General features: G+C 37.9%; 1 protein-coding gene across 1 annotated transcript; it reads right to left on the reverse strand.

Annotated features, from left to right (window-relative positions):
* Positions 1–2,013: 2,013 nt before the first annotated feature.
* LOC107767418 (putative carotenoid cleavage dioxygenase 4, chloroplastic) lies at positions 2,014–5,236 on the reverse strand. Its single transcript, XM_016586431.2, has 2 exons — positions 3,702–5,236; positions 2,014–2,564 (listed from the first exon to the last, which is right to left on the reverse strand). The coding sequence occupies exons 1-2, from the start codon at positions 5,141–5,143 to the stop codon at positions 2,201–2,203; spliced, it is 1,806 nt and encodes a 601-aa protein (XP_016441917.2). The 5' UTR covers positions 5,144–5,236; the 3' UTR covers positions 2,014–2,200.
* Positions 5,237–26,072: the final 20,836 nt, after the last annotated feature.

Here is a 26,072-nt window from a genome sequence, read left to right on the forward strand (position 1 = left end):
TTAAATAATATGTACAAAGTAAAATCAATAAAATAATAAATAATAAATAAAAATAATACTAGAAAGTTAGAATGATATTACCCAATGACTGACTGATTCAAGAAGTTTGGAGACTTTGATTCTAAAATATCTAGTTGTTGGTTTGTTGGAGTCTTGGAGAAAGAAAGAAATCCAGTAGAACGAATTAAGAAGATGAGCATCATGAATAAAGAAGACGGAAGAAGATATGTCTTCTGGAACATGAAGAATGAATGGATACTAGCACTAGAGTTGTCAAATCAAATCAAAGTGACAATTATTTTCCTACTATTTTAAATTTTAATTTATTAATATATCTAAAGTTTTTCTTTCTTTTTATACGAAAAGTACAAAAGTATTATATACATAAATTTATTTTTTAAAAGAAAAACCTATAAACCTGTAAAATATACTCCTTATTCCTAAAAAATGGGCCTCCAAAATTGGGGGTCTAAGGCACTTGCTTTACCCCATCCTGTGTTAGAGCCGGCCTTTCTCATCAATTCAAGCACTTATTCTGTTTAAGAAGTTGTAGATACCGAAGAAAGGAGATAAATAATTTCATTGCTAATGCAGTTGAATATCTTGAAGATGTATGCCTGATGGTTGTTTGGGTCTGTAAAGCGTGAAGATTTGAGTTTAAACTCCATTGACAACCATTAAAAAATTTTGAAGCTTTTAATTTGAAAATCAGGATTTGGTGAAATCGCTATTTGTTTGGATTGGGTGTTGTTGCAAATGATTGGGAATATCATTTGAAGTTTATATCTCAATTTTGAGGGAGTTTGATGAAGATTCAGGTTGGTTTTGGTTGAATTTCAAATTGAAACTCCAAGATAAAGACATAAATAAATTATTTATATTTTGTATGACGGGTGTACAAATGACATATAAAATATATACAACTAACATAATTTGTATGGAAGATATAAATTGCATATAATTTTATCTTTTGATTGGATTCTAGACAACAAAAAATTGTAGCCAAGTTGTATATAAATTATAGATTTGTATATGTTTTGTAAAAAAATTTAGTTACTTTTTCTATATATTTTTTTTAGCTAAACCAGGTAAATAAGTTTAAAATTTTATATATATACGAAAAGATTCCCTTTTTTAAATTTTTTTATTAATTTAAATATTAATAAAACGGCTAGTTTTTAAAAGTTGGCAACAACTATTTTTGAAAAGATGGCAATAGCTAATTATTTAAAATTGGTAACGACTAGTTTAATTTCTTAATAAACTTAAACTTAATAAATTATAAAGAAGTTAAGTATTAAGTTATAAAATATTTTTTTAAAAAAAACATGGGATTTTTGCCTGCGTCTTAACGCTTATGCCTTGCCACGCCCCACATTTAATTCAACAGATTTCTATTATTGATTCGATGTACCACTTGGCAAGATTTTCTGAATTTTCTTTTTATTTTTAGATTTTTTGAATTAGATCTGGGGGTATCGATCACAATTAATTAATAGTTAAGACTATGACTCTAGTAGTGATGTTCATGTCCAAGTCCAATAAGTTGTCTTAAAGACACAGGTATTGGTATATGCTAATATGGGCTCTTTAAAAAACAAAACAAAGCTTACAGCTTTAAATTTACACGACATTTGACAATGTGAATATTCCTCATCCGAAACTTCTGTCCCAACTCCCAGAAATTAGCCGGAAATTAAAAAAAATAATCATTTACTTAAATGAATTATAAGTCGTAAAATCGCCTATTATTACGATAGGTGGTAAGTTGAAGTAGTGATATATATTAACCATTCAAATCAGTAATTTTATATTCCACACGGAAATTCAAGAAAATCATTCTGCCACATGTTCAGTTTGGTAGAAATCATCTTCAGCTTACTGGAAGTCTGGATATTGTCTTTTTATAATTGGGTTGTTGTGGGGGATCCGGAGGGGAGATCATTAGGAGACAAGTATGAACATAGCCATAATTAACTAGCACGGAGAGGAAAGAATATGTTGGTTTTGAGATTTTATTTCTTGTCTCAAATCAATATTTAAATTATATTATGATAACTAGCTATTATCTATATATACATATAAAATAATTTAAATATACATATATATACAAGGAAGATGTTTTATGAAGCAGCTAGTTAGATGACACCGACACCCTCTCTAAAAGGTATATATCGATGGGTATATATATATATCTACACTACATGAGTTTCCTAAGATCAGTTTCCCTAACGAAAAGGCCGTGGAAACCGTAAGGCACTCGACGAGGCAATTTGACAGCAGCCACAATGTCAAGATTAGGGGACTTTGCATCCATGACCAAGAACCTTGACTCTCCTGTCTTCTCATTGTGCACATACGACACAACGTAGCCATCGTCCTCATCCGCTACCGAGTTGTTAGGATTCTTTGCCACAAAATATGGCTCGCCGCCAAAGCAGCCTTCGCCAAATAATCGGCACCCCACTATGCAATCGCGCCGGTCAGCTTCTGCTACTGATACGTCCAATTTTGCTATGCCTGCTATCTTTGGCATTGGGTCTCCAATCGCTGCATATACATACCTGTTGGAGTAGTAAAAATTGAAATCACATTAATTATACTACTTAAATACATGATGAGAAATCACCTTTTATTTTCTTTTATCTCCACTGGAGTTTGGATTTTGGTCTTTTGTGAGTTTTACTAACTTTATTAACAATTAATTAAGTCACACCCTAGGGTGCATTTATGTCTATCTTTTGTTTTTTCGCCCGCCATATCTATAGCTGAAGGTGCAACCTCTGTGCTTGTTACCTAATTATATGTGGTTCGGAGTATGAGTTTAATTATTTGATAGAAAAATCCGTTACATTAATGACGTATATAACTTAAACTCATTTTATATATATGTGCATATTTCATCCATAAATTAAGGGGCAGTGAACTGGTGGAGAATCTCAGATTTTTCTTCTCTCCTCCTTTTGTTACTTTTTGGGGTTGATTGTCATATTGGAGCATAGGGTACTTGGACGCCAATGGATCCTCACCAAACAACTAAACTGTTCTTTCCTCATAAGAAATATAGTTTCTCAAAGTGAACTTATAACTATTCTTGTCGCTTAGATATTTAAACTGAAATAAGAAAGATTATAAGCATGGCTTACAAAGTACACAAACTAATATGATATTTTTGGTCTTTGCTCAAATATTTTGTAAACTTTTTCATGGATAATTTACTTGGAAGATGGGAACTTAACATATTTGGTATATTTAGAAGAACATAGTACATTTTTAGTGGGGAAAAGATGCCTTTGCCTGTGAGGAATAGCTAATTATAGATGATTTGGTTTGTGAGATCTGATGAATCATGTGATCAGTAGGACCTACATGGCCATATATACTAGACTATAGATGGAGCCCAACCAATAAATTTCTGATAGTGTCAAGTGGTTTGTCCAATTTATAGCGTGTAGCTAGATAAATTTGTATATATATACTAATACCCTAGGCTTTTTTATCGGAGTTCCTTTGTATTTTGACCTTTCTTAATAAAAATTATTGCTATGCCACTACCGACTAATTATGAATAGTTGTATATAAATATGTTTTCAGGTGACATAACTGTGTAAAAGTTCTTTTCACTGTCATTACTCTATTAATTATGCCAATTTATTTATGATCTAATTAATTTATAAGTTGCTGATAAGATTTATACGTACTTGTTCTTCTTCCCAACATAAGCAGGATTGATGACTCCAAAATCAAGATTCCTTGTCGAAACTGGATGTCTGCTCACCATCCCACTCTTCAAATCTATCTTCACTTTCTCAACAGACGCATGTATCATATCCATTCTCTCCAGCGTATGCTCCACCGACAATATATTCGGCGCCACCATCACTATAGTATCCCCGTCATCTTCATCCCACGCATTAATTGCATGTACGATATTAAACCCGGGCACATCGAACCACTTCATTTCTGACTCGTCCTTGGCGTAACGTGGAATCACGCCAAGACGGGGAATTTTCCCTGAGTCGGAACTCACCGGTGAACCACCGGCGATGAACTCAAGTGGGTTCATTCCTATTTGTATATCCGAGAATATCGCATATTTCTTTGTAATTGCAAAGTCATGCAGAAATGACGGACGTGTCATAGAAAATATTGGCACGTCTGGGGTTTTTGTACCACTTGGTTCGATTCTAAAGTAAGTTAAAAACGGAGGCATTGGACCGTAACGGAAAGCAAAAGCCTCGTTAGTATCTGGGTCAATTTTGGGATGTGCCGTCATGCTCATGAAAAGTTTTCCGTCGAAATCGTAACGGCCGAGGGTAATAATATCACCATCTGGGGCTAATTTTACTGCATACGGTAAATCAGATTCACCAAGAGCGAAAAGTTTGCCTCCGAATAAAGCCAAGCTTGTGTTTGCTAGGCCTATGCCGTTAGTGGGATTGAACTGTCCTGCAATCGCTCGAGCCGCGGTGATAGCACCACGCGCCGCCGAGGCAGTGAGACCGTTGAAACCGGAGAATACATTTGGCAAAACCGGAGAACCAGCTTCACGTTCAATTGTGTATTTGTAAGTTTTGACGTATCGGCTGCAGAGTGTAGCTTTGCCTTGAGAAATTTTAATGGAATGAAGCATTCCATCTCCATCAAAAAGATGGTAAGGTCCACGTGGAAGATACTGAGGATTGGGGCCATTTCGGATGTACGCACCGTCAAGGCAAGGCGGAAGGGAGCCTACCACTACCTCGCATTCAGTAGGAGGAAGCTCCTCCACCGGAGCGAAGTTGTTAGAAAGAATATACTTTGGATCGACAGAAGGTTTCAAAGGAGGATCAATGAAAGTGTTCACGAAATCGTCAAATGCATTGAAGATAACCGATGGAAATGGTGGCTCTACTGTTTTTTGGGGGGTTATTGATTTTGTAGGTAATTGTCTTTTGGGAGTGTCTTTTGGAGCAGTATAGGGTGATGGGGTTGGCTTTTCTTGTGGTTTTGTTCTAGTAGTGGTTTGTGGCCTTTCTTCAATTCTAACGGAGGAGACTTTAAGAGAAGGAGAAGATGATGTGTTGGGAGAATAATTAGGAGAAAGAAGAGATTTAGGGTGTTGTGATAATGTAGAAAGGAAAGTGGAAGAGAAGGCATCCATTATGTTTCTTCTTGTCTTGAAGAAAAGAAGAAACAAGATGTGATACTAAAGAGTAAAGGAATATAATAAGTTCTTGCATGAACTGAGGTCCCATGGCCAGTTTATACAGTATGTGGGATAAGAGTGAGTAGTAACTAGTAAGGCAAACGAAAGGGACTATTCATTTAGGGAACACCACATTTTCCTGACGTGGGGCAATGAAAAGAGACTCCTCATCTACACAACACCTAAGTTTCTATTCACCGGACGAAATAAGGCGTTTAATTATGACACTTAGTTTTGATAAATAGTCACCTGTCGATTAATACATATTCACATCGCTTAAAGCTTATAAATTCTAAAACCCAACAAATACGGAACATCTAAATATCTTTTTTCCAAATTGTCCAAAAAGTCCTTTTAATTTTATGAAGAAGGGGCTTGAGGCAGTTTTTAATTGAGAGTGATCATGTGGAAATATCTAAAATAAGTCAAAACCTTGCCAACCTTTAACCATTAATAATACACCTTTAGCTAAGTGTATATAGAAATTGAAATTTCCAGATATATAAGGATTCTTTCCCTCCGTAATCACGCGCAAAAACCTCCTTTTATATTTTAAGCATGATCTGCAATATTAAATGCCCCAGACTTTACTTGTGAGAATATACTGTGTATGATGTTGTTACTGTATCTGCAATATTAAATGTAAGACATAAAGGAAATGTTGACGAAGCACGAAGAAAATATATATATATAATGGGTATGGTTGAAATTCATTGAAAATATATAGATGAGTCAATATGCATAATTCGAGGAAGATTGGAAGTTACTTGGACTAATTTATAATCAAAATTTGTAGTTGAAATCGAGTTTAAAATTTTTTTCCTGACATATAAATGAAACACGTATCTCACATTAAGGTTTACGTGGATATACATGAGATACACAAGATATATGTATTTGATATACAAGGGATATACGAAAGATACACAAGAGATACAATCTTCCATGTTCATCTTGTGTACTTCAAATTTGGCTCAAATTTTAATTCAAACCACCTAAAATATCTACCAAATCGTCCCAAAATTGAGACATACTCCTTAAGTGTACCCAATATATTCCAACAATACCATTCGAAATAAATTTCAATTTCGAAAATTCAAATTTCTAATTTCAGGCTTAAGCAAGCTTCAATAATTGTCCATGGCGTTTTCAGTTTAATCCTTCGACCCAATCCAACAATCTAATGTTCAATATTATTTCTAAATCGAATTAAGGTGTTCGATCCTACATTTTCAGCTTAAAGAAGTTAGAATATTGCAATATTACGGAAGTTCAATGTCTCAAGAAGTTCGAACGCCTTTATATTTTAGCAAAACAGATCTATGTTACAAAATGATATTTGGGCTATTTTCGCTAAATATTTGTTTTGGGCTAGTTTCGGTTGAAAGTGTTTATGGACTGACAATTTGGATTGTTTTCCTTTTTAATTAAAAAAAGGCAATCAACTTTTTTGTCGAATGTCCCTGAAGGTGTTTACTTGTAAAATGATACAGTTGAATTTATAGGGTGGTTTATAGACAAACGAATCGATTTGACTCAAAATAATAAGTAAATGAGAACAAAGATAAGATTATCAAATAAAATTAAAGTAGATAACAAGCCTGACTAAGAACTTAGCATTTCCGATGATAAGATTGAATGCAATGTTCAAGTGTTTAAAGTGTGCGTAATAAGACAATTGATTATAGCTTTTTGTGTACAGAGTTTCTTGTGTTTATAATGGACATTAATCCCCCTATTTATAGCTTGATTCATGGAGACAAGATCCTCAAATCAAGCTCCTCTTGAATGAGAATAAAATTATCATTGATGGGTGCATAACGATTGGCTATAAATACATATATTCTCTGTAACGGCTGCCAATTGAATGTACCCGATGACAATGCTTTGAATCTTTGTTATCGGCTGCTCTGTCTTCGGGATTTGTTCAGCAATGACTGCACGCTTGCATCTAGTGCTAGCTGTTTACTGACTCACATCCACTTGTCTACAGTTCCACGTGTCATTCCGTCATTTGCCCAGCTGTCATTAACCAATTTTACCCCATATAGATAGTCCCCTTACTTTCTGGTGAAGTAACATAGTGTCACCGAGAAGTAGATGAGAATTCTTTTCTTGGCGAAAAAGTTCCTGAATGGACTTTGATATTTGAAAGGGCGCACGTCTTCTCATAATTAATGACCTGAATACGTGTTACCCTATGAGTAAATATTTTTGTTGGTTTTCAAGGTAATCATAAACACGATTTTTGCCGTCTATAACTTCTCCACTACTCTCATTTTTACTCTTTACTTTCACAACAACTTCTTCTTCCTTGAATTTCCTTAGAGCTCTTCTATAATATTCAACTTTTTCAGTAAAGGTTTTCCTCATAAACATGTCTTTTAACATTGCTATCTTTGGAAATGCCGGCCTTCTCTTCGGTTAGGGATCAAAAGATGAACAAAACCAAAAAGGTTGACGTTGAGTGTGAACCTCCAATCATAAACATCATCATACCGCTTCATCTTAGCAGGACATCCGACTTTCAAGAGCAAAAACCACCTTCAAACTCTAAAAGTGACAGGTTCTGGCCCATTCGTAGATATCTTTCTTCCATTCGTCCTTCTAGCATCCCTGTTGTGAAGGTGGAATGCAATTGGGGTATCATTAAAATCCTCACCCCCGACGCGATAGAGCGAGTTAACTGCTCCAAGCCGGGGTTCATGTACATTTATACATATCCCTTTACTTTGGGTTTTTTCACCTTGGGAGTGGGTGAAGGAATTGACCCAATAATCTTAGAATTCTACCACCGGTACCAAGTATGCTTGGCTCAAGTAGGTCCATCTATATGGTGTACGGTAGCCTTCCTCCGCCAATTATGTGTTGATACCGGGGAAACCCTAACTCTCGCGCATATGATGAAGCTCTACTCCCCAAAGATATTCTGTGGGGGTGTGCTAAATCTCATCAAGTATGGTTATCACGCCCTCCGTACCAGCGTTGATAACAACAATGACCATAGATGTATGGAATAGTTCATTGTCATTGCCACTAGGGACATCATCCCGGCCACAATGCCAGCTTTTCCTGAATCATGGAAGCTTTTTCATAAGTCTTCGGTTATTTGTTTTATTTCTTTCTGAAAGGAAAAAACTTCCTTCTTTGCTGACTTATTATTTCCTTTGTCTAACCTACTCATTGGGAACCACCACAGGTATCACTACACCAAAATCTCGACAGTGGAAAGAGATGGCTCCCAAATGTGGGTGGAAAGCCAAGAACCACAGTAAGCAAAAATTCTTCTTTCTTTCAATCTTAACAACTTAGGAGCAATCTATTAAATATCCTTTAGTTCCACACAGGTCTCCCGAAGGGTTTCGTCATGTGCCCCGGCGTCGAGGCTCTCGATGATCCAGAAGAGGTCGAACAAGTATTATAGAGTGCCATTATCGATGCAGGGCTCGTGGATCTGCTTGTGCCTCTTGTGAGGGAACCTCCTCTCAGAGTCCCCAGTCCAAAAATGAGAAATCAAAGAGGAAGCGTACCTCCTCGACTAGGACTCAGGAGAAAAGAGTGAGAAGATCATCAACCGGACCGGTCATAGTGGTCATTGATGATGAAGAAAGGGCTAATGATGAAGATGCTCCTCTTCAAAGAAGAAAAAGGTCTTCATCAACTCAATCGGGTGCTCAATCGAGAGAGCTTCAAAATCCATCGCCAGAAGAAGTCCAGGCACTCTGGGGGTAGGGGGAATGGGTTTGGTTGAAAATGTTGATTCCCGTTTTTCAATCCCTGTCAACGTCTCCGGTCAGAGAAGTTCGACCCTTGACCTTCCTCTGTCACCAACTACAGAGCCAACCACAACTTCACTCCTTCTACACCAACTGTTTCTTATCCATCCGCACTAGCTGCTGCTTCTCAACCAACATTAGTTGCTTCTCCTCCACCTGCACCAACCGAACAAGTAGGGAATGCCTCTTCCCCACGGTGTCCCGACCACAGGAAATTGGGAATTGCTTATTCGACACCCTCTAAAGATCCTCGTGGAAAGCGGACTGCCATTCTATTTGTTTTGAAGGAGTGACATATTCTTTACAAGATGGTGAAGCTTGCCAATTACCTGAAGTCGCGGGCCTCAGCAAAGAACTGGAGAAAGATGTCCTATCTCTCCACGGAGTGTATTATAAGCAATATCATGCATTGTTTGGTGCAGGTAGCGATCTGACGTCCTTCCATCTTATTTTAATTTATACTTCGCAACGATAACCTTATTACTGACCTTTTTGCAGGCCAACCTTCTTGCTTTTGGGGGCCTGCAAAAGCTGATTTTGGACAAGCAAGAGCTTATTTCAAAACGATATCAACTCTTAGTTGAATGGAACCAACTTGCCAAGCTCCTCCTAGTACTGGAGGCAAAAATCACTCAAACGGATGAGCTCGAGGCCCAACTGCAGCAGTCTGAACAAGATAGGATAGCTTATAGCCAAGAAGCCGTTCAACAACATGAAAACATTAAGGAAGCAAAGGCTAAGTGGGTTAAGCTTTATGATACTATGACTGCTGCTGTTGAGCGTGAGTCTGCCTTCATGGAACAAGTTAATAACTTGGAGGCTAGCTTATGCGCCAAAATTCAGGAGGCCAATACTGCCGAGGAGAGGAGAGCAAAAATGGAAGAAAGACTCGAAAGAGTCATGGAGCAGAATTGACTTCACGCAACCACCAACGTTGAGCTTGATTCCAAAATCAGCACAATGCAAGCTGAAAATGAAAAGCTCCAAGCCAAGATAGATAAGCTCCAAGCAAAACTCAAGGACCAATAAGATTCCCTGGTCTTCGAGAAAACCTACACCATATATCATATGAAGAGGAAGACTTTGGAGGAGGCAAAAGAAGGCATTTCCAACATTGATGAATGTATTGCCAAGGCCCGGGAACGGGAGATAACCGCTCGTGAGAACCTTCCTGTGCAGCCCACTACATCGACTCTTCGACACCTAATTCTGAGTATTCGGGATCGAAGAAGACGAAGGCCCTGAACCAGCTACAGAATAGCTTTCTTCCACCAGAGAAAATGAAGACCCTTCTCTCCCTTCGGGTTCTAGCAACAAAGAATGATGTATATATTATTTATTTTACCTTTTGTAAGTACGCCAAAACATTTTACTAAGTTTGGTGCTTTAATTAATAAAGAAACTTTTTTCCTAAGTGTTGTGCCAAAAATATTCTCTTCCATTTATTGACATAGCCTCGGGAATATTTTTGCATCCGATAGCTTTTGATTCCGGTCATATATACTTTCGAAATCTTCCCTTTACTATGAGGGTTTCATAAGAGTGGGCCTTTTTGTTTACGATGCTCTTGAAGAGGACATCTCCTGTTCATTCCGGTACAAGCATTTGAAGTTTTTCTTAACTTTCAAATGATAAAATAAATTAACTTATCATTCAGACGAGAGATAAGATAAAAATAAAGGACTTTGATTTATTCCCTCTATTTTTAAAAGTACATTTACATAGACATTCATTTTTTAAAGTAAATAAAGCTTCCAATACATGTGGATAACTTGTACAATTTATTTCTACGGGGATGATCATTTAGTCCTCGGTCCTCATAAGACATTGATTCCGGTTCTAACAGTCTGCGATTTTCATAACACTTTTAGTGTCTTGTCATGTATTATTCCCCCAGTGTTCGGATGCAAAGCATGAGAATTCGAACACTAGAGGTATTGCATTCGCCGATGACACTTCTTTCATTGCAAGCCTTTTCGTTGCTTCCTCATTAATAGAAACAACTTGTGGATGGGTAGACAATCTCTTACAGGAGGCCGATGAGAGTCTTGGGAGACGAGTTATGCTATCGGCCAAAGATTATTTAACCATCCACGGGTTGATTTCCATACGAGTTGATCCATACAGAGCTTTTGGTTGTTGATTCACCAACTTACCAATGATCCTTCCTTTCGTAGTATGCTTTACATAGATGCCTCGTTAAAAACCTTACCAGAAAAACTCAATTGGGACAAAAACTAGTCAAAGGGAAAAAACAAAGTGCAACACATACTTTTAGTACCAGCATGGATCTTCAACAGTAATACTTTTTGAGGTGAGTCACATTCCAATTACTTAGCAATTTAACTCTTTGATTTTCCAATTCGTATGAGCCTTTTCCAGTTATAGCTTAAATCTGATAAGGTCCTTCCCATGTTAATCCTAGCTTCCCGACATTAACTTCCCGAGTTCTTTGAGTGACTTTCCTTATAATCAAATCCCCAACTTTCAAAAATTGGAGATTTGCCATGCGATTATAATACCTTCCCATCCTTTGCTTTGTGCCACCATTGTCACATATGCCAGATCCTGGTGTTCTTCAAGAAAATATAGTTTGCCTAGAAGTGCTTCATTGTTTGCTCGAGAAAACCTTAGGGTCAGTTCCCCCCACTTCTATCGGTATCAAAGCTTCTGAACCTTACATGAGCGAAAAGGGTGTCTCTCCCGTGCTTGACTTTGATGTGGTCCGATATTCCCATAAAACACCCGGTAGCTCATCTGACCACTTGCCCTTAGCATCTTCTAACTTCTTTTTAAGGTTTTAGATAATTACCTTATTGGTTGACTCCGCCTGTCCATTAGCACTCAGGTGGTATGGTGAAGACATAATTCATTTGATCTTCAGTCCTTCCAAAAACTTCGTGACCTTGGAACCTATGAATTTTGGCCCGTTGTCACAAGCAATCTCTTTTGGTATTCCAAATCGGCAGACAATGTGGTCCCATATGAAATCAACCACTTCTCGTTCTTCGATCTTTTGGATCACCTGCTTCGACCCATTTAGTAAAATAGTCAGTTAAGACCAAAAGAAATCTTACCTTTTCGGGCACTTATGGCAAGGGACCAACTATGTCCATCCCCTATTTCATGAATGGCCATGGTAACTCTACCGAATGCAAACGTTCCGTTGGTCGATGCACTAACTGTACATGGGGTTGATACTTGTTGCATTTTTATACGAATGTCTTTGCGTCCTTGTCACGACCCCAATTTCTCTCTGTAGGATGTCGTGATGGCACCTAGTCTTTAAGATTAGGTAAGCATAACACTCACTGAATTAATGGCAAATTTCAACCAATAGCTATTAAATATGAAATAGAAAATTTCTATACAAGCCAATACTCCCAAAACTGGTAGTACAACTCATAAGCTCTACTGAGTTTACTAGGAACATCTTCTAAGTACAACTGTTCCGGAATAGAAATAGACAGTACAAGTACAAATCAGAAGGTGACTTTGAGGCCTGCAAATGCGACGACAAGTATACCTTGAGTCTCCACAGCAAAACCTGAACAACTAGCTAGTGATCAACCAACTCCAAAGTACTTGGATCTGCATAAAAATATGCAAAAAACATAGTATGAGTACACCACAGCGGTACCCAGTAAGTATCAACACTAATCATGGTGGAGTAGTTACGAGGGACAGTCAAGATACCTACTAGACTTAACAACCTGTACAAATATAATTGTGAAACTAACAGGGAAACAATGTCAATATAAAACTAAGCCTGGTAAAGATAACAAAGTTATAGTCGCAATAGAACACTATAAACAACTAGCAATATGGAGCAATATGTAGCAATGCCGTGAAGTAAGATGAACACATTTAGTCTAATGAAACTAAGTAGAGAAAACAAGTAATAACTCAATAAGAGCAACCACTTCCACACAAGATTTGTTCAAGGATTTTTCCCCGAGGTACTTCGCCTTATAGTCACATTTCACGGGTCCCAATTCATGAATCCTAATCACTTGGCATCTCGTACCCACATTATAATTCATAACCGCATGGACGACTCATGTGCTAAAGAAGTGACAATATCTTATATTCGCACGGACAACTCACGTGCCAACAATAATAATGGCTCTGGAACATACGAACAACTCACGTGCCAATAGGACAACTCTCACACAAAAGACAAGTAAACATGAGTACATGTAAATGGTCAATAACACCATGATTCATCTTCTTAAACCGATATAGGTGATTAATTACGTATATGCTTGTGCAAGTGTTCTATCACAACTCAACTCAACGAGTAAGAGTAGAGGCAATGAATGGCACATAGGAAACATCACCACAAAATGTACAATGTATAACTCACACAAGGTAAGCACACCACCACACAAATATCATCAATAACAATGCCTCAGGCCATCACACCTTATCTCGCCATGTGCCCAACAAATAAAGTAAATGCCCGCTTTGTCTCGCCACACGCGCATAATAATATTTCCACTTTGTCTCGCCACATGCACAAACCCACATATATAGCCCGCCTTGTCATGCAGCATGTGCAAATATCAATAGTAACAAAAGTACAGACAACTCATGTACGAACACCTTGGCAATCCTCTCAACAATACCACATGTACCAAAAACATAACAACACAATATAAGGTCTTTCACCATATGTGCCCATATGCCACAACTTTCCCTCAAAACAAATTTCAGTACCGCATCTATGCATAGTCCTCGACTCAACAACAACAACAATAACACGAGAGTACAAGTAAATCAACACAAGAACTACAGAACATAAGGAAATGGAATAACGAGCTCACAATGAAAGACACAACAAGTAATAATGATTTCAACAAGAATATCTCGACAACGGGAAAGACAATGTATAACAACGATTCACATACGTACAACTCGACGATAAGAGAGATAGCATGAATCGATGATTCCAAATAAGGATAAATCAACAATGAAAAGTAAATAAAACTTCAATTAAGGTTAAGCAATTATAGAAAAGATAACAATAACTTCAATTAAGGTTAAGAAATTACATAATAAATAGCACGACAATAAAAGAGGCGACAATTTCAATTAAGGCACATAAGAATTTATTGGCAGCAAGGGTAGAACATGAATCAATCACATCCAAATAAGACATGTAAGGGTGAACTTAGTTAAGGGAGGATTTAACATGATAAGACAACATCATATTTAATGAATATAAGAACCTAAGAGCCTAAAACAGTCAAATTCTTACAAATAAGCCCGAGTACATACTCGTCACCTCGCATACACGGCCTTCACATGACACAATTAGCACAAATGACTCAAACCCTAAGGGGTAGTTCCCTCACACAAAGTTAGGCAAGATACTTACCTCAAAGAAGTTAGATCGATACTCTAAAATGACGTTCTCGTGTGAAATAACCTCAGGACGACTCAAATCTAGCCAAAATAACTTAACATCATAAATAAAAATCATAGAAAATGATTTCGGATAATAAAGCTTTGATCTTGAAAGAAAAATAAAAAGTTGACTTAAAAAGTCAACCTCGGGCCCAAGTCTCGAAAACCGACCAAAATTACACAATCCGAACAACTGTTCGATAACGATTCTAACCATACAAGAATTTTTCAAATTCGACCTCAAATCGCCTTTCAAATCTCCAAAGTTTAGTATAAGAAGTTTTCACAATTTTTTCCAAAATTTAAACTTAAACACTAATTAAATAATTCAAATAACAATGGATCCAGGTAAAGAACACTTACCCTAATGAATTTCTTGAAAAACCCATGAAAAACGTCACTAACCAAGCTCTCTAGGTCCAAAAAGGAGTAATGAAATCAACCCCTCGAATTTAAACCTTTTTGCCCAACACTTCCGCATATGCGGACAAAGAAGCGCATATGTGCTCTCTCACCTGGGAGAAAATTAGCGCATCTACGACAACAGCCTACTAGCCCAAGCTTCACATTTGTGCGAGTAAGGTCGCACCTGCAACACCGCAGATGCGGCAACGCACCTGCGTTCACCAACCCGCAGAAGTGGAACTCCGGCCCAGGCCCAACAAGCGCAGGTGCGATTCTGACAGTAGCTGGGAGCTTCAGTATTGGCTCCCAACTTCCAACTTGGTCTGAGCCTCGTCCAATTGACACTCGGGGCCCCCTGGACCCTGTCCGAACATACCAACTAGTTCTATAACATAACCCAGACCTTCTCGAGTCCTCAAATCACATCAAACAATGTCAAAACTATGAATCGCACCTCAAAACTTATGAACTTTCAACTTCTACAACTTGCACTGAAACCCATCAAATCAACCCAGAAAAACCTCAAATTTTGCATGCAAGTCACAAATGACATAACAGAGCTAATCCAACTCTCGGAATCACAATTTGAGTCTGATAACAACAATGTCAACTCCCGATCAAACCTCTCAACCTTTCAAACCTTCAACTTTTTAATTTTTGCCAAAATGAATCAAATTAACCTATAGACCTCCAAATCTAAATCCGGACACACGCCTAAGTCCAAAATCACCCAAACGAAGCTATTGGAATCATCAAAATATCATTCCAAAGTTGTCTACACAAAAGTCCAACTCTGGTCAACTCTTACCGCTTAAGCTTCTAAAACAAGAATTATTCTTCCAAATCAAATGCTAAATCATCCGAAAATTGAACTAGACCAAACACACAAGTCTTAACACATAATACGAAGCTTCTCGAGACCTTAAGCCATCGACCGGGACACAAATTCTCAAAACGACCAGTCGGGTTATTACATTCTCCCCTCTTAAACAAACGTTCGTCCTCGAACGTGCCAAGAACCATTCTGAAGTCATCAAATCATTGAATTTTCTTGCCTTTCATATACTCGCAGGTGACCCTACATCACCCAAACCCACATAAGCTCGAGAACACTATCTCAACTGAAGATGTTTTTCCTTCCACCAACTCTAATAAGCCGTAGAACCAAATTTTTCACCATCCGATCATTTATAAAAGGCCCAATTCCCACATTAACACCCGGTATCAACCTCAACAAGCTGCAACAACTCATGCCTACACCCACAAGGTACAACCACACAACATGACACATTAAACATATGCCCATAACAACAACTCTGGGCACAATAGCTGCCCATAATCAAATCCAGCACTGGCAATTAATCTCATATCAGCTAGAACCCTATTCCAAACCTTCACAACACTGACAACAATGCAAGAAATATAAAGATCCCATAACCATTCACTCAATTCAACAAGTCACATTTAACGCCACCTGGGCACACACGTCGCAAGCTAAAACCCAATAAGCACAACGCAAATATGATTGAATATTAAAAGAGAAATACATGAGAGAACTATCAGACAAACCCTACAGGCACAACTCCCTATCAGTACGATACTACGAATCTATTCCACAAGGGAGATTCAAAATATATGAACCAATCATAAGGATCTCATCCTAATGCAACTCCACCATAACAGGCAGCCCGGTTCAAACATATCAACCCACATGGAAATGCGAGGATCTCATCCTAAACTTTGAATCACAAGTAGAATATACATCATACCAACCAAACCTTCCACTAATTCCATTATGCAATACAAAATCACAGAACATAACGAACTTCCCATACCAGTAGAGCATCTAAACCACAAATTGTAACCATACCATCCAAAAATCACATTAAAACCTACTGTAATGAGAAACAAAAAGTCAATTCTACTCTCATAGCTCTCAATAGTGAACAAAACAAAATGATAAACACGGGCTACTACTATAGAATTTTCCAAAAGAGGTAAACACATAAGTAAAGTACAAAATCATGAAACCCACTCATATGCGAAGCAAGATAAGATGGCTCACCCTGATAACCAGAACCAAATTAAAATAAGAATGATGCTCCCCTACAACAATAGAAATCATACATGCAACAACACTACCTGGTGCAGTGGCCTTAGCCTTATTGTGGAAAGCATATCAACAGGCCGGGCCTCCCCCTCTTGGGACGCCCACTAGCTGCCTGACCTACACCCCTAGCTAGTAGTGTAGGGATAGCAGCAAGTGGGGACAGAACTCATAGCTTGAATACCCTGCTATGACACATCTGTCCGGAGTCTGGGACAATCTCTCACTATGTGGATGGTATCTCCATACTCAAAGCAACCCCTCCGCTGACATGGATGTGGAAGTTGTCCGGTGCGGGAACTTTGAGACCCATGGGTATCTGAAGCACCGTGCCAAGCCTGAAGTGCAAACTGGACTGGTTGGCCCACAAAACCTCTACCATGCTGTACCCTGCCTCTAAAATAGGGATTAGTAGGCCCTCCCGGTCTACGAGGCCTCTTAGCCGCCCTGACCTCTCCCTCCTAGACCTACATGCCTTTCAATCTACAAACGATCTCTACCATCTAATAGAATAGAACATCCGTCTCTAACTCCTACACCATACTAAATCGGATACTATGACTAAGCCCCTCAATGAATCTGCGGACTCGCTCTCTAGCAGTAGAAACCAAAGCAGGTGCATGTCTGGACAAATCACTAAATCTGACGACATAATCTAACACTGACATAGTGCCCTAGCGTAGCTGCTCAAACTTAGCGCGCCATGCATCTCGGAGGGTCTGGGGAACAAACTCTCTATAGAATAACTCTGAAAACCGAGTCCATGTAAGTGAAGCTGCATTGGGTAGGCTACCCTCTTCGTATACCCGTTACGACTGATACGCTGCTCCTGACAACTGGAATATAGTAAAAGTAACCCCACTCGTCTCCACAATACCCACAATGCAGAGAATACGGTGGCACTCCTCTAGGAATCATGTGCATACTCTGAAGCCAAACCACTGAAGGTAGGAGGGTAATACTTCTTGAACCCTGCAAGTCTAAGCTGTTCCTCCTCAGAAGCTGCTACCCTAACCATGGGATGAACTGGAATAATAGGCTGTGTCGGCATGACATCTGGAACCTGAGCAATATGGACTCGCTTATCTAGAGTACGAGCGATGGAAGTTTGAGCTCCTCCCCCTGTCTTTCAAGTGGCTTGTGCAATCGGACTCAAACCCGCCTAAGCCAATGAGTCAAACATGCTCAAGAACTGTGCTAAAGTCTTTTAAAGTCCCGGGGTAACAACAGGCGCCTCCAGTACCGACTCCCAGTTAGGGATACTGGCAGCTCCTCAACTGCTACCCTGATAAGTGCTCTAGCTGTAGCACGTGCTCCTCATCAGCCTCTATATCTACCTCTGCACTGGCCCCTAGCAACACCAGCTCTGGGGCAGCGTCATCAGTAACTGCAGCTCGTGTCCTCACCATCTGTGAGAGAATAAAATGTCAAAGGCTCAAACTCCAAGATCAATAAACTCGCACCATAGGAATGAAAGAAATGGAAGTGTCCTAATAATTTTGTAGCCTCTCGAAGATAAGCACATACGTCTCCGTACCGATCCGTAAGACTACTAAACTCACCTATGACTCATAGCATCTATGGAACTACAACTCTAAGACCAACTTGTTACGACCCCAATTTCCCTCCGTAGGATATCGTGATGGCACCTAGTCTTAATACTAGGTAAGCCTAATAGTCACTAAATTAATGGCAAAATTCAACCAACAACTATTCAATATGAAACAGAAATATCTATACAAACCAATAATCCCAAAACCAGTAGCACAAGTCATAAGCTCTATTAAGTTTACTAGGAAAATATTCTAATTACAACTGTTCCAAAATAGAAATAGACAGTACAAGTACAAAATTAGAAGGTGACTCTAAGGCTTGCAAACGCGATGACAGGTATACCTTGAGTCTCCAAAGCAAAACCCGAATATCTAGCTAGTGATCAAACCAACTCCGAAGTACCTGGATCTATGCAAAAATGTGCAGAAAGCGTAGCATGAGTACACCACAGTGGTACCCAGTAAGTATCAAGACTAATCGTGGTAGAGTAGTGACGAGGGACAGTCAAGACACCTACTAGACTTAACAACCTATTCAAATATGAATGTGAAACTAACAAGGAAACAATGTTAATATAAAACTAAGCATGGTAAAGATAACAAATCTTTACTCAGAATAGGACACTAGAAACAACAACTAGCAATATGTAGTAATGTCGTGAAGTAAGCCGAACATCATTTGAGTCCGACGAAACCAAGTAGAGAAAACAAGTAACAACTCAATAAGAGCAACCATTTCCACACATGATTTGTTCAAGGATTTTTCCCCGAGGTACTTCGCCTCATAGTTATATTTCACAGGTCCCAATTCATGAACCCTAATAACTTGGAATCTTGTACCCACATTACAATTCATAACCTCACGGACGACTCACGTGCGAAGGGAGTGAAAGTATCTCTTATTCGCACGGAAAATCACGTGCCAACAATAAAAATGACTCATGACCACATGGACAACTCACATGCCAATAGGACAACTCTCGCACAAAAGACAAGTAAATGAGAGTACATGTAAATAGTCAATAACATCAAGATTCATATTCTTAAAATTATATGGGTGATTAATTACGTGCATGCTTGTGCAAGCGTTCTATCACAACTCAAGTCAACGAGAAAGAGTAGAGGCAATGAATGACACATAGGAAACCATCACCACAAAATGTAAAATGTATAACACGCACAAGGTAGGTACACCACCACACAAATATCATCAATAACAATGCCCCCAGGATATCACAAGACAACACAAATCATCCCCGACATTGTCCATTTGTCTCTCCACGTGTGCAACAAATAAAGTAAATGTCTGTCTTGTCTCGCCACACGCGCATAATAATATTTCGCCACATGCGCAAATCCACATATATATCCCTCCTTGTCACGCCGCATGTGCAAATATAAATAGTAACAAGAGCACCGACAACTCACATGCGAACCCCCCGACAATCCTCTCAACAATACCACATGTGACAAAAATATAATAACACAATATAAGGTCATTCACCATATGTTCCCATATGCCACAACTCTCCCTCAAAACAAATTTCAATACCACATCCACGTATAGCCCTCGGCTCAACAACAAAGAGTACAACAAAAACAATAATAACACGAGAGTACGATAATTAAATCAACATAAGAACTACAGAACACAAAGAAACCGAAGAACGAGCTCACAATGAAAGACACAACAAGTAATAATGGTTTCAACAAGAATAGCTCAACAAGGGGAGAGATAATGTATAACAACGATTCATATAAGTACAGCTCGATGATAAGATAGAATAGCATGAATAAGGATAAGTCAACAATGAAAGGGATTACAAACTTCAATTAAGGTTAAGAAATTACGAAAAAATAATGATAACTTCAATTAAGGTTAACCAATTACAGAATCGACAGCATGGCAATAAAAGAGGTGACAACTTCAATTAAAACACATAAAATTTTATTGTCAACAAGGGTAGAATATAAATCAATCAACTTCAAATAAGACACGTAAGGGTGAATTTAGTAACGGGAGGATTTAACATGATAAGACAACTTCATTTTTAGTGAACATAAGAAACTAAGAGCCAAAAACTGTCAAATTTCCACAAATAAGCTCGAGCACATACTCGTCACCTCACGTAAACATCCTTTACATGACACAATTAGCACAAATGACTTAAATCCTAAGGGGTAGTTACGCCACACAAAGATAGGCAAGATACTTACCTCAAAGAAGATAGATCGATACTCTAAAATGATATTCTCGTGTGAAACAACCTTCGGACGGTTCAAATATAGCAAAAATAACTTAACATCATAAACAAAAAATCATAGGGAATGATTCTGGATATTAAAGCTTTAATCTTGAAAGAAAAATAAAAAGTCAACTCAAAAAGTCAATCTGGGGCCCGCATCTCAGAACCCAAAAAAAATACAAAATTCGAATACCCATTCGATACCGAGTCCAACCATACAAAAATTACTTAAATCCGACCTCAAATCGCCTTTCAAATAAAATAAAATATTCATGTACATCAATTTCATAACTGCTTTTTTATAGTAGGTTTATAAGTAAAGGTTTAATATCCTGTGACTATATTTGCAGCCTTAACCTAATAGCTCTTCGAGTTTTCTATTGAATCTTCAATTTCCTGTTGATTATTCAGTTCTTCACTTCTCATTCAATCTTTGAGCTTGAAATTCAAAATTTTCTTCATGGTTTTTCCTTTGGCCATTGAGCTGTGCTTTTATGGTGTACTTATTCCATATGCATAGTCCCCCAATGTTTGAACTTTGAAGTATGAAAAGTTGAACACTAGAACAACTCCCCTCTATGGTCCTTTCCCAGAAAAAGGAAATAGATACGAGACTCGGAGTAATTTTAGATGATGACTACTCAACTCTTCCCATATGAATTGTTGTAACCTACATCGAGAATAATTAAGTATTTTGCATGTCTTTTAGGTCTAATATCATCATTTGGTGCGGGCTAATATTTTGCCTATCATCTAAAATGGTTAGTAAATTTAAATGAACAAATAAGAAATTTTTTTTATGATACTTGACTGTGGATAATTGCTCAAAAGTAGTATTTTTTCAAGTGTACCGCATTCGAATTGGAAGGTAAGACTTTCCCGTCCATAGTCTCCAACTTATATGCTCCTTTTCCAGCAATGCCTCAAACTCGATATGTCCCTTTCCAATTTGGATTCAATTTCCCTGTATTTGCCGCCTGTGTTGACTGAAACACCTTCCTAAGGACAAAGTCCCCAATCTTGGAATATCAAAGATTCGCCCTTCTGTTGTAATATCACTCAATCCTTTACTTTTGTACTTCCATCTGTATCAAGGCTGCTTCCCTTCGCTCCTCTATCAAATTCAAATTTGTACAAAGTTTTTCCTCATTCAATACTTCATGTATGCTCGAACCTCGTGCTTGGCTCCACTATTTCTACTGGAATTAATGCTTTAGTACCATAAATAAGTGAAAATAGAGTTTCTCCCATGCTTATCTTTGTCGTTATCCTGTAGGCCCATAATACCCCAAGTCGCACTTCAGGCCACATGCCTTTTGATTCTTCTAATCGTTTCTTTATATTATTGATAATAATTTTGTTTTGTCAACTCTGCTTGTCCATTAGCTACGGGATGATACGGCGCCAAAGTAATCCATTTAATTTTTCAACTTTTGAAAAAATTAGTGACCTTTGCTCCCACAAAATATGGCCCAATACATATGATTTCCCTTGGAACACCAAATCTACATATTATATTCCTCCAAATGAAGTTGATAACTTCCTTTATCGTACCTGTTTAAAGGAATAATTAGTCAAAATTAATAAAAACCGTACCTTTCCTGCTGCTTGAGGCAGAGGATCTACGATATCCATTCCCACCTCATAAACGGCCACAATGTGATAATAAAATGAAGTAATTTTGCCGGTTAATGCATATTATTTGTGTACTGTTGGCATTTATCGCACCTTTTTACAAAATTTTCCACCTCGCCTTCCATTTTTGGCCAATAATACCCTGCTCTTATTAGCATTTTTACTAGTGACCTTCCACCAGCGTGATTTCCACAATGTCCTTCATGTACCTCTCATATCATGTATTTAGTGTGTGAGGGTCCGAGGCACCGAGCTAAAGATCCACCAAACATCTTTCTATATAAATTGCCTTCTATTAAATAATATCGAGCTGCTTTTATTCATAATGATTTGGATTGCTTTTTATCCTCGGGTAATATTCTATACTGCAAAAAATTCACAAACGCATTTCTCCAATCCCATGTTAAATTATTGAAATTTACTTCATTCTTAGTTTGATCAACATTAAGTGAAATAAATGCACCACAATTGCATTTTTCGTGTTTGACATATCAGCTATTGATCCCAGATTTGCTAATGTATCAGCCTTCGCATTCTCTTCTCTTAGTATCTGAATAGATTTTCATACTTGGAACTGACACAATAATTCCTACACCTTTTCCAATTATTGTTTCATTCAAATCACTCTAGCTACGTAATTCCCTTGCAATTGATTTATCGCAAGCTATGAGTCGCTTTAGATTTCAACTTGGTCAATCCACATCTCTTTTGCAAGTTCCAAACTTGCAATTACTGCCTCATATTCGACTTCATTATTAGTTATTGGATAATATTTTATTGCTTGCCTAATAATATCTCCTGAAGGTAAAATCAAAATAATACCCAAACCTGCTCCTTTTACATTTGAGGTTCCATCATTATATAATATCCAAGTCCCCAGATTAGATCCGGTAAATATCGATACCTCATTTTCAGCTTCAGCTCTTCCTGATAACTCATGTTTATGTAAAATATTTCTTAATAGAAAAGTAGTTATGACATAAATATGATGACATTGAAAATAAGGTCATAACATTCTTGATGCCATTATTAATGCTAATGTTAGTTTTTCAAGATGATGATATCGTGTCTCAGCATCTAAAAAAGATATACTGACATAGTAAATTAGAGATTGCGTACCTTTTTCTTCTCGCACCAGTACTACGCTTACCGCTACTTTAGATATATCTAAGTAGATGAGTAATATGGGTCCATCCCTTGGCTTTGACAATAGAAGCGGTTTTGACAGAGACGCTTTCAAATTTTTCAAAGCTTGTTGACATTCGGTCTATTCAAATTGATTTTCTTCAATAATGACAAGAATTTAAAACACTTCTCTGAGGATCTGGATATGAATCTCCCAAAAGCTGTTACTCTTCCTGTTATTATTTGTACTTCTTTTTTACTTGTAAGCACATTAGGCATCTCTTCTATCACTTTAATTTGTGCCGGATTTACTTCGATCCCCATGTTAGAGACAGGAAAACCTGAAAATTTACCTGAGATAATCTTCTGTTCGTGTCGATTTCACTAGCATGTCGTCGATGTAGACTTCCATGGTTTTCCCTCAATTCTCTTGGAACATTTGGTCACCAACCTCTAGTACGTAGCTCCAGTGTTCTTCAAGCCAAATGGCATGACTTCAAAGCCTTGACCAAGTCCCCTTGTCTGTAATAAAAGAAGATTTTCCTTGTCTAGGGGATCCATTTTTATTTGATTATATCTATAATACGCATCTAAAAACTTAAGAGCTCATTACTAGTAGTAGAATTAATCAGTTGATCTATATGCAGTAAAGAAAAAGAATCTTTGGGGCATGCTTTATTTAGGTCGCTATATTCCTCATATAAACACTATAATTGCTATTTTTCATGTCCGTCTTTTGATGTTCCACTAGCCACAACTACTGTGTTGGTTTCTCGTGTTGCTTGCTGATCTCCCATGATCTGACAAATTCTTCATTGTGATGGAAAATTGATAACCTGATGTAATGTTGATGGCACTGCGTCCATGTCATATATCCACGGCCTTCCTAAAATTAGCCATCTCTGCATCCACCACTTGAAATTTGGTGCCTTTCACGACACCCTTGGCGAATGCTGATAACATAATTTCTCCCTTTGTTGTAACACTTGAATTGTTGAACGTAGACAAAGATCGAGCCTTGGATATCAGATGATCAGCCGCTTGCATTTCATTCACCGCTTTTAGTAATATTATATTCACAGAGCTATCTAGATTAATCAAAACTCGCTTGGCGTTAGTAACATAAACAAGTAAAGATATTACCAGCGCATTATTATGAGGGATGAACAAGCCATTTGCATCCTCATCGTCAAATGTTATGTGGTCTCCTTCTAAGACTTGCCAAATTCGCATTCCATGAGTCACAGAGATCTTGGCTATTCTTTTTGCTACCGCATATGTAACTCTCCATTGATGTGGTGACCCAATTCTATTATAGGCCGTGATGGCGCCCAACACCGATGCCAGGCAAGCCAACACTGAACAATCTAGAAATTTTCCGTTTTTAATAAGTTTACTAAATAAATAACTTTCCTCATTTTAAAAGATTTAGGAAAGGGCAGGATGAAAAATACTTAAACGAAAGCAACTGAATGCAAATCGAAATTACAAAATAAATCTAAAATCATAAGCCTACTAGTATGTGCCAAGACCTGGTGTCACACGTATATGAGCATTCTAGTAGAATAAATAAAAGAATACTGGTCCACTATCTAAAATGAAATAGACAAAAAATATAACAAAAGAAAGACTCCAGCTGCTGCAGAACGGCTCGGAAGGTAGCTCACCGTGAAGTCTCGAGGTGTAAGTCAAGCGGGCGCGTCGAACTGATATCCAGATGCACTTGCCTTAGATCCCGCATATTTAAGTGCAAAAGTGTAGCGTGAGTACATAAACAACATGTACCCAGTAAGTATCTAGTCTAGCCTCGAAATATTAGTGATGAAGGGTCGACTTCGACACTTACTAAGTGCCAACAATATAATAATATGAAATTCTAATTAAACATGATATATAAAGATGACAATAAAACTCAGAATAAGAGATAACTGAACAATCCTTTCACCATATTATGAAACAAAACATTTCCTTCATTTTAAACAAGTAATCTCTCAAACAAATGAATTAATATCAATATAAAGTGACTTCTAGATCTATTGTCATGCACGGATTATGCCGAGGACGTACGACCCGATCAAAATATACATATACATAAATGTGTGCACTACCAACGGGTCGAACGACCCGAACCATAGATGTATCTATTAACCTACCGAGGCAAACGACCCGCTCCCATGAGAGTAGTGGAAAAAGTCACCTCGCTCGCGGAATATACTTGTGACGCCGTTAAATAAAATTTATCAAGTTAATCATAACATCCCTCAATTTCATTTCAAAACAAAGAAACAACTTGAAACTTTTGAAATATTAAAATCCTTAACTTATTCCCATTCGATACAATTAAGAAATAAAATCAGATAATGGTGTCCACAAAGCATGGTGTAAACCTAAAACTACCCGAACATAAGTAGGAATAGTAGCTATGTACGGACTCTCGTCACTTCGTTTGTACGTAGCCCCCACAAATAGCAACACATATTAATTAAGTTCACCTATGGGGTTAATTCCCTCTTATAAGGTTAGAAAAGAGACTTATCTCGTCTCAAGGCCTACTTTCCGGTTCAAGATTGTGCCTAAACCCTCAATTTGGTGCCATACGACTTGAAACTAGTCAAATATTATATAAAA

Source organism: Nicotiana tabacum, chromosome 1 (genome assembly GCF_000715075.1).
Source record: "Nicotiana tabacum cultivar K326 chromosome 1, ASM71507v2, whole genome shotgun sequence".
Lineage (NCBI taxonomy): Eukaryota > Viridiplantae > Streptophyta > Magnoliopsida > Solanales > Solanaceae > Nicotiana > Nicotiana tabacum.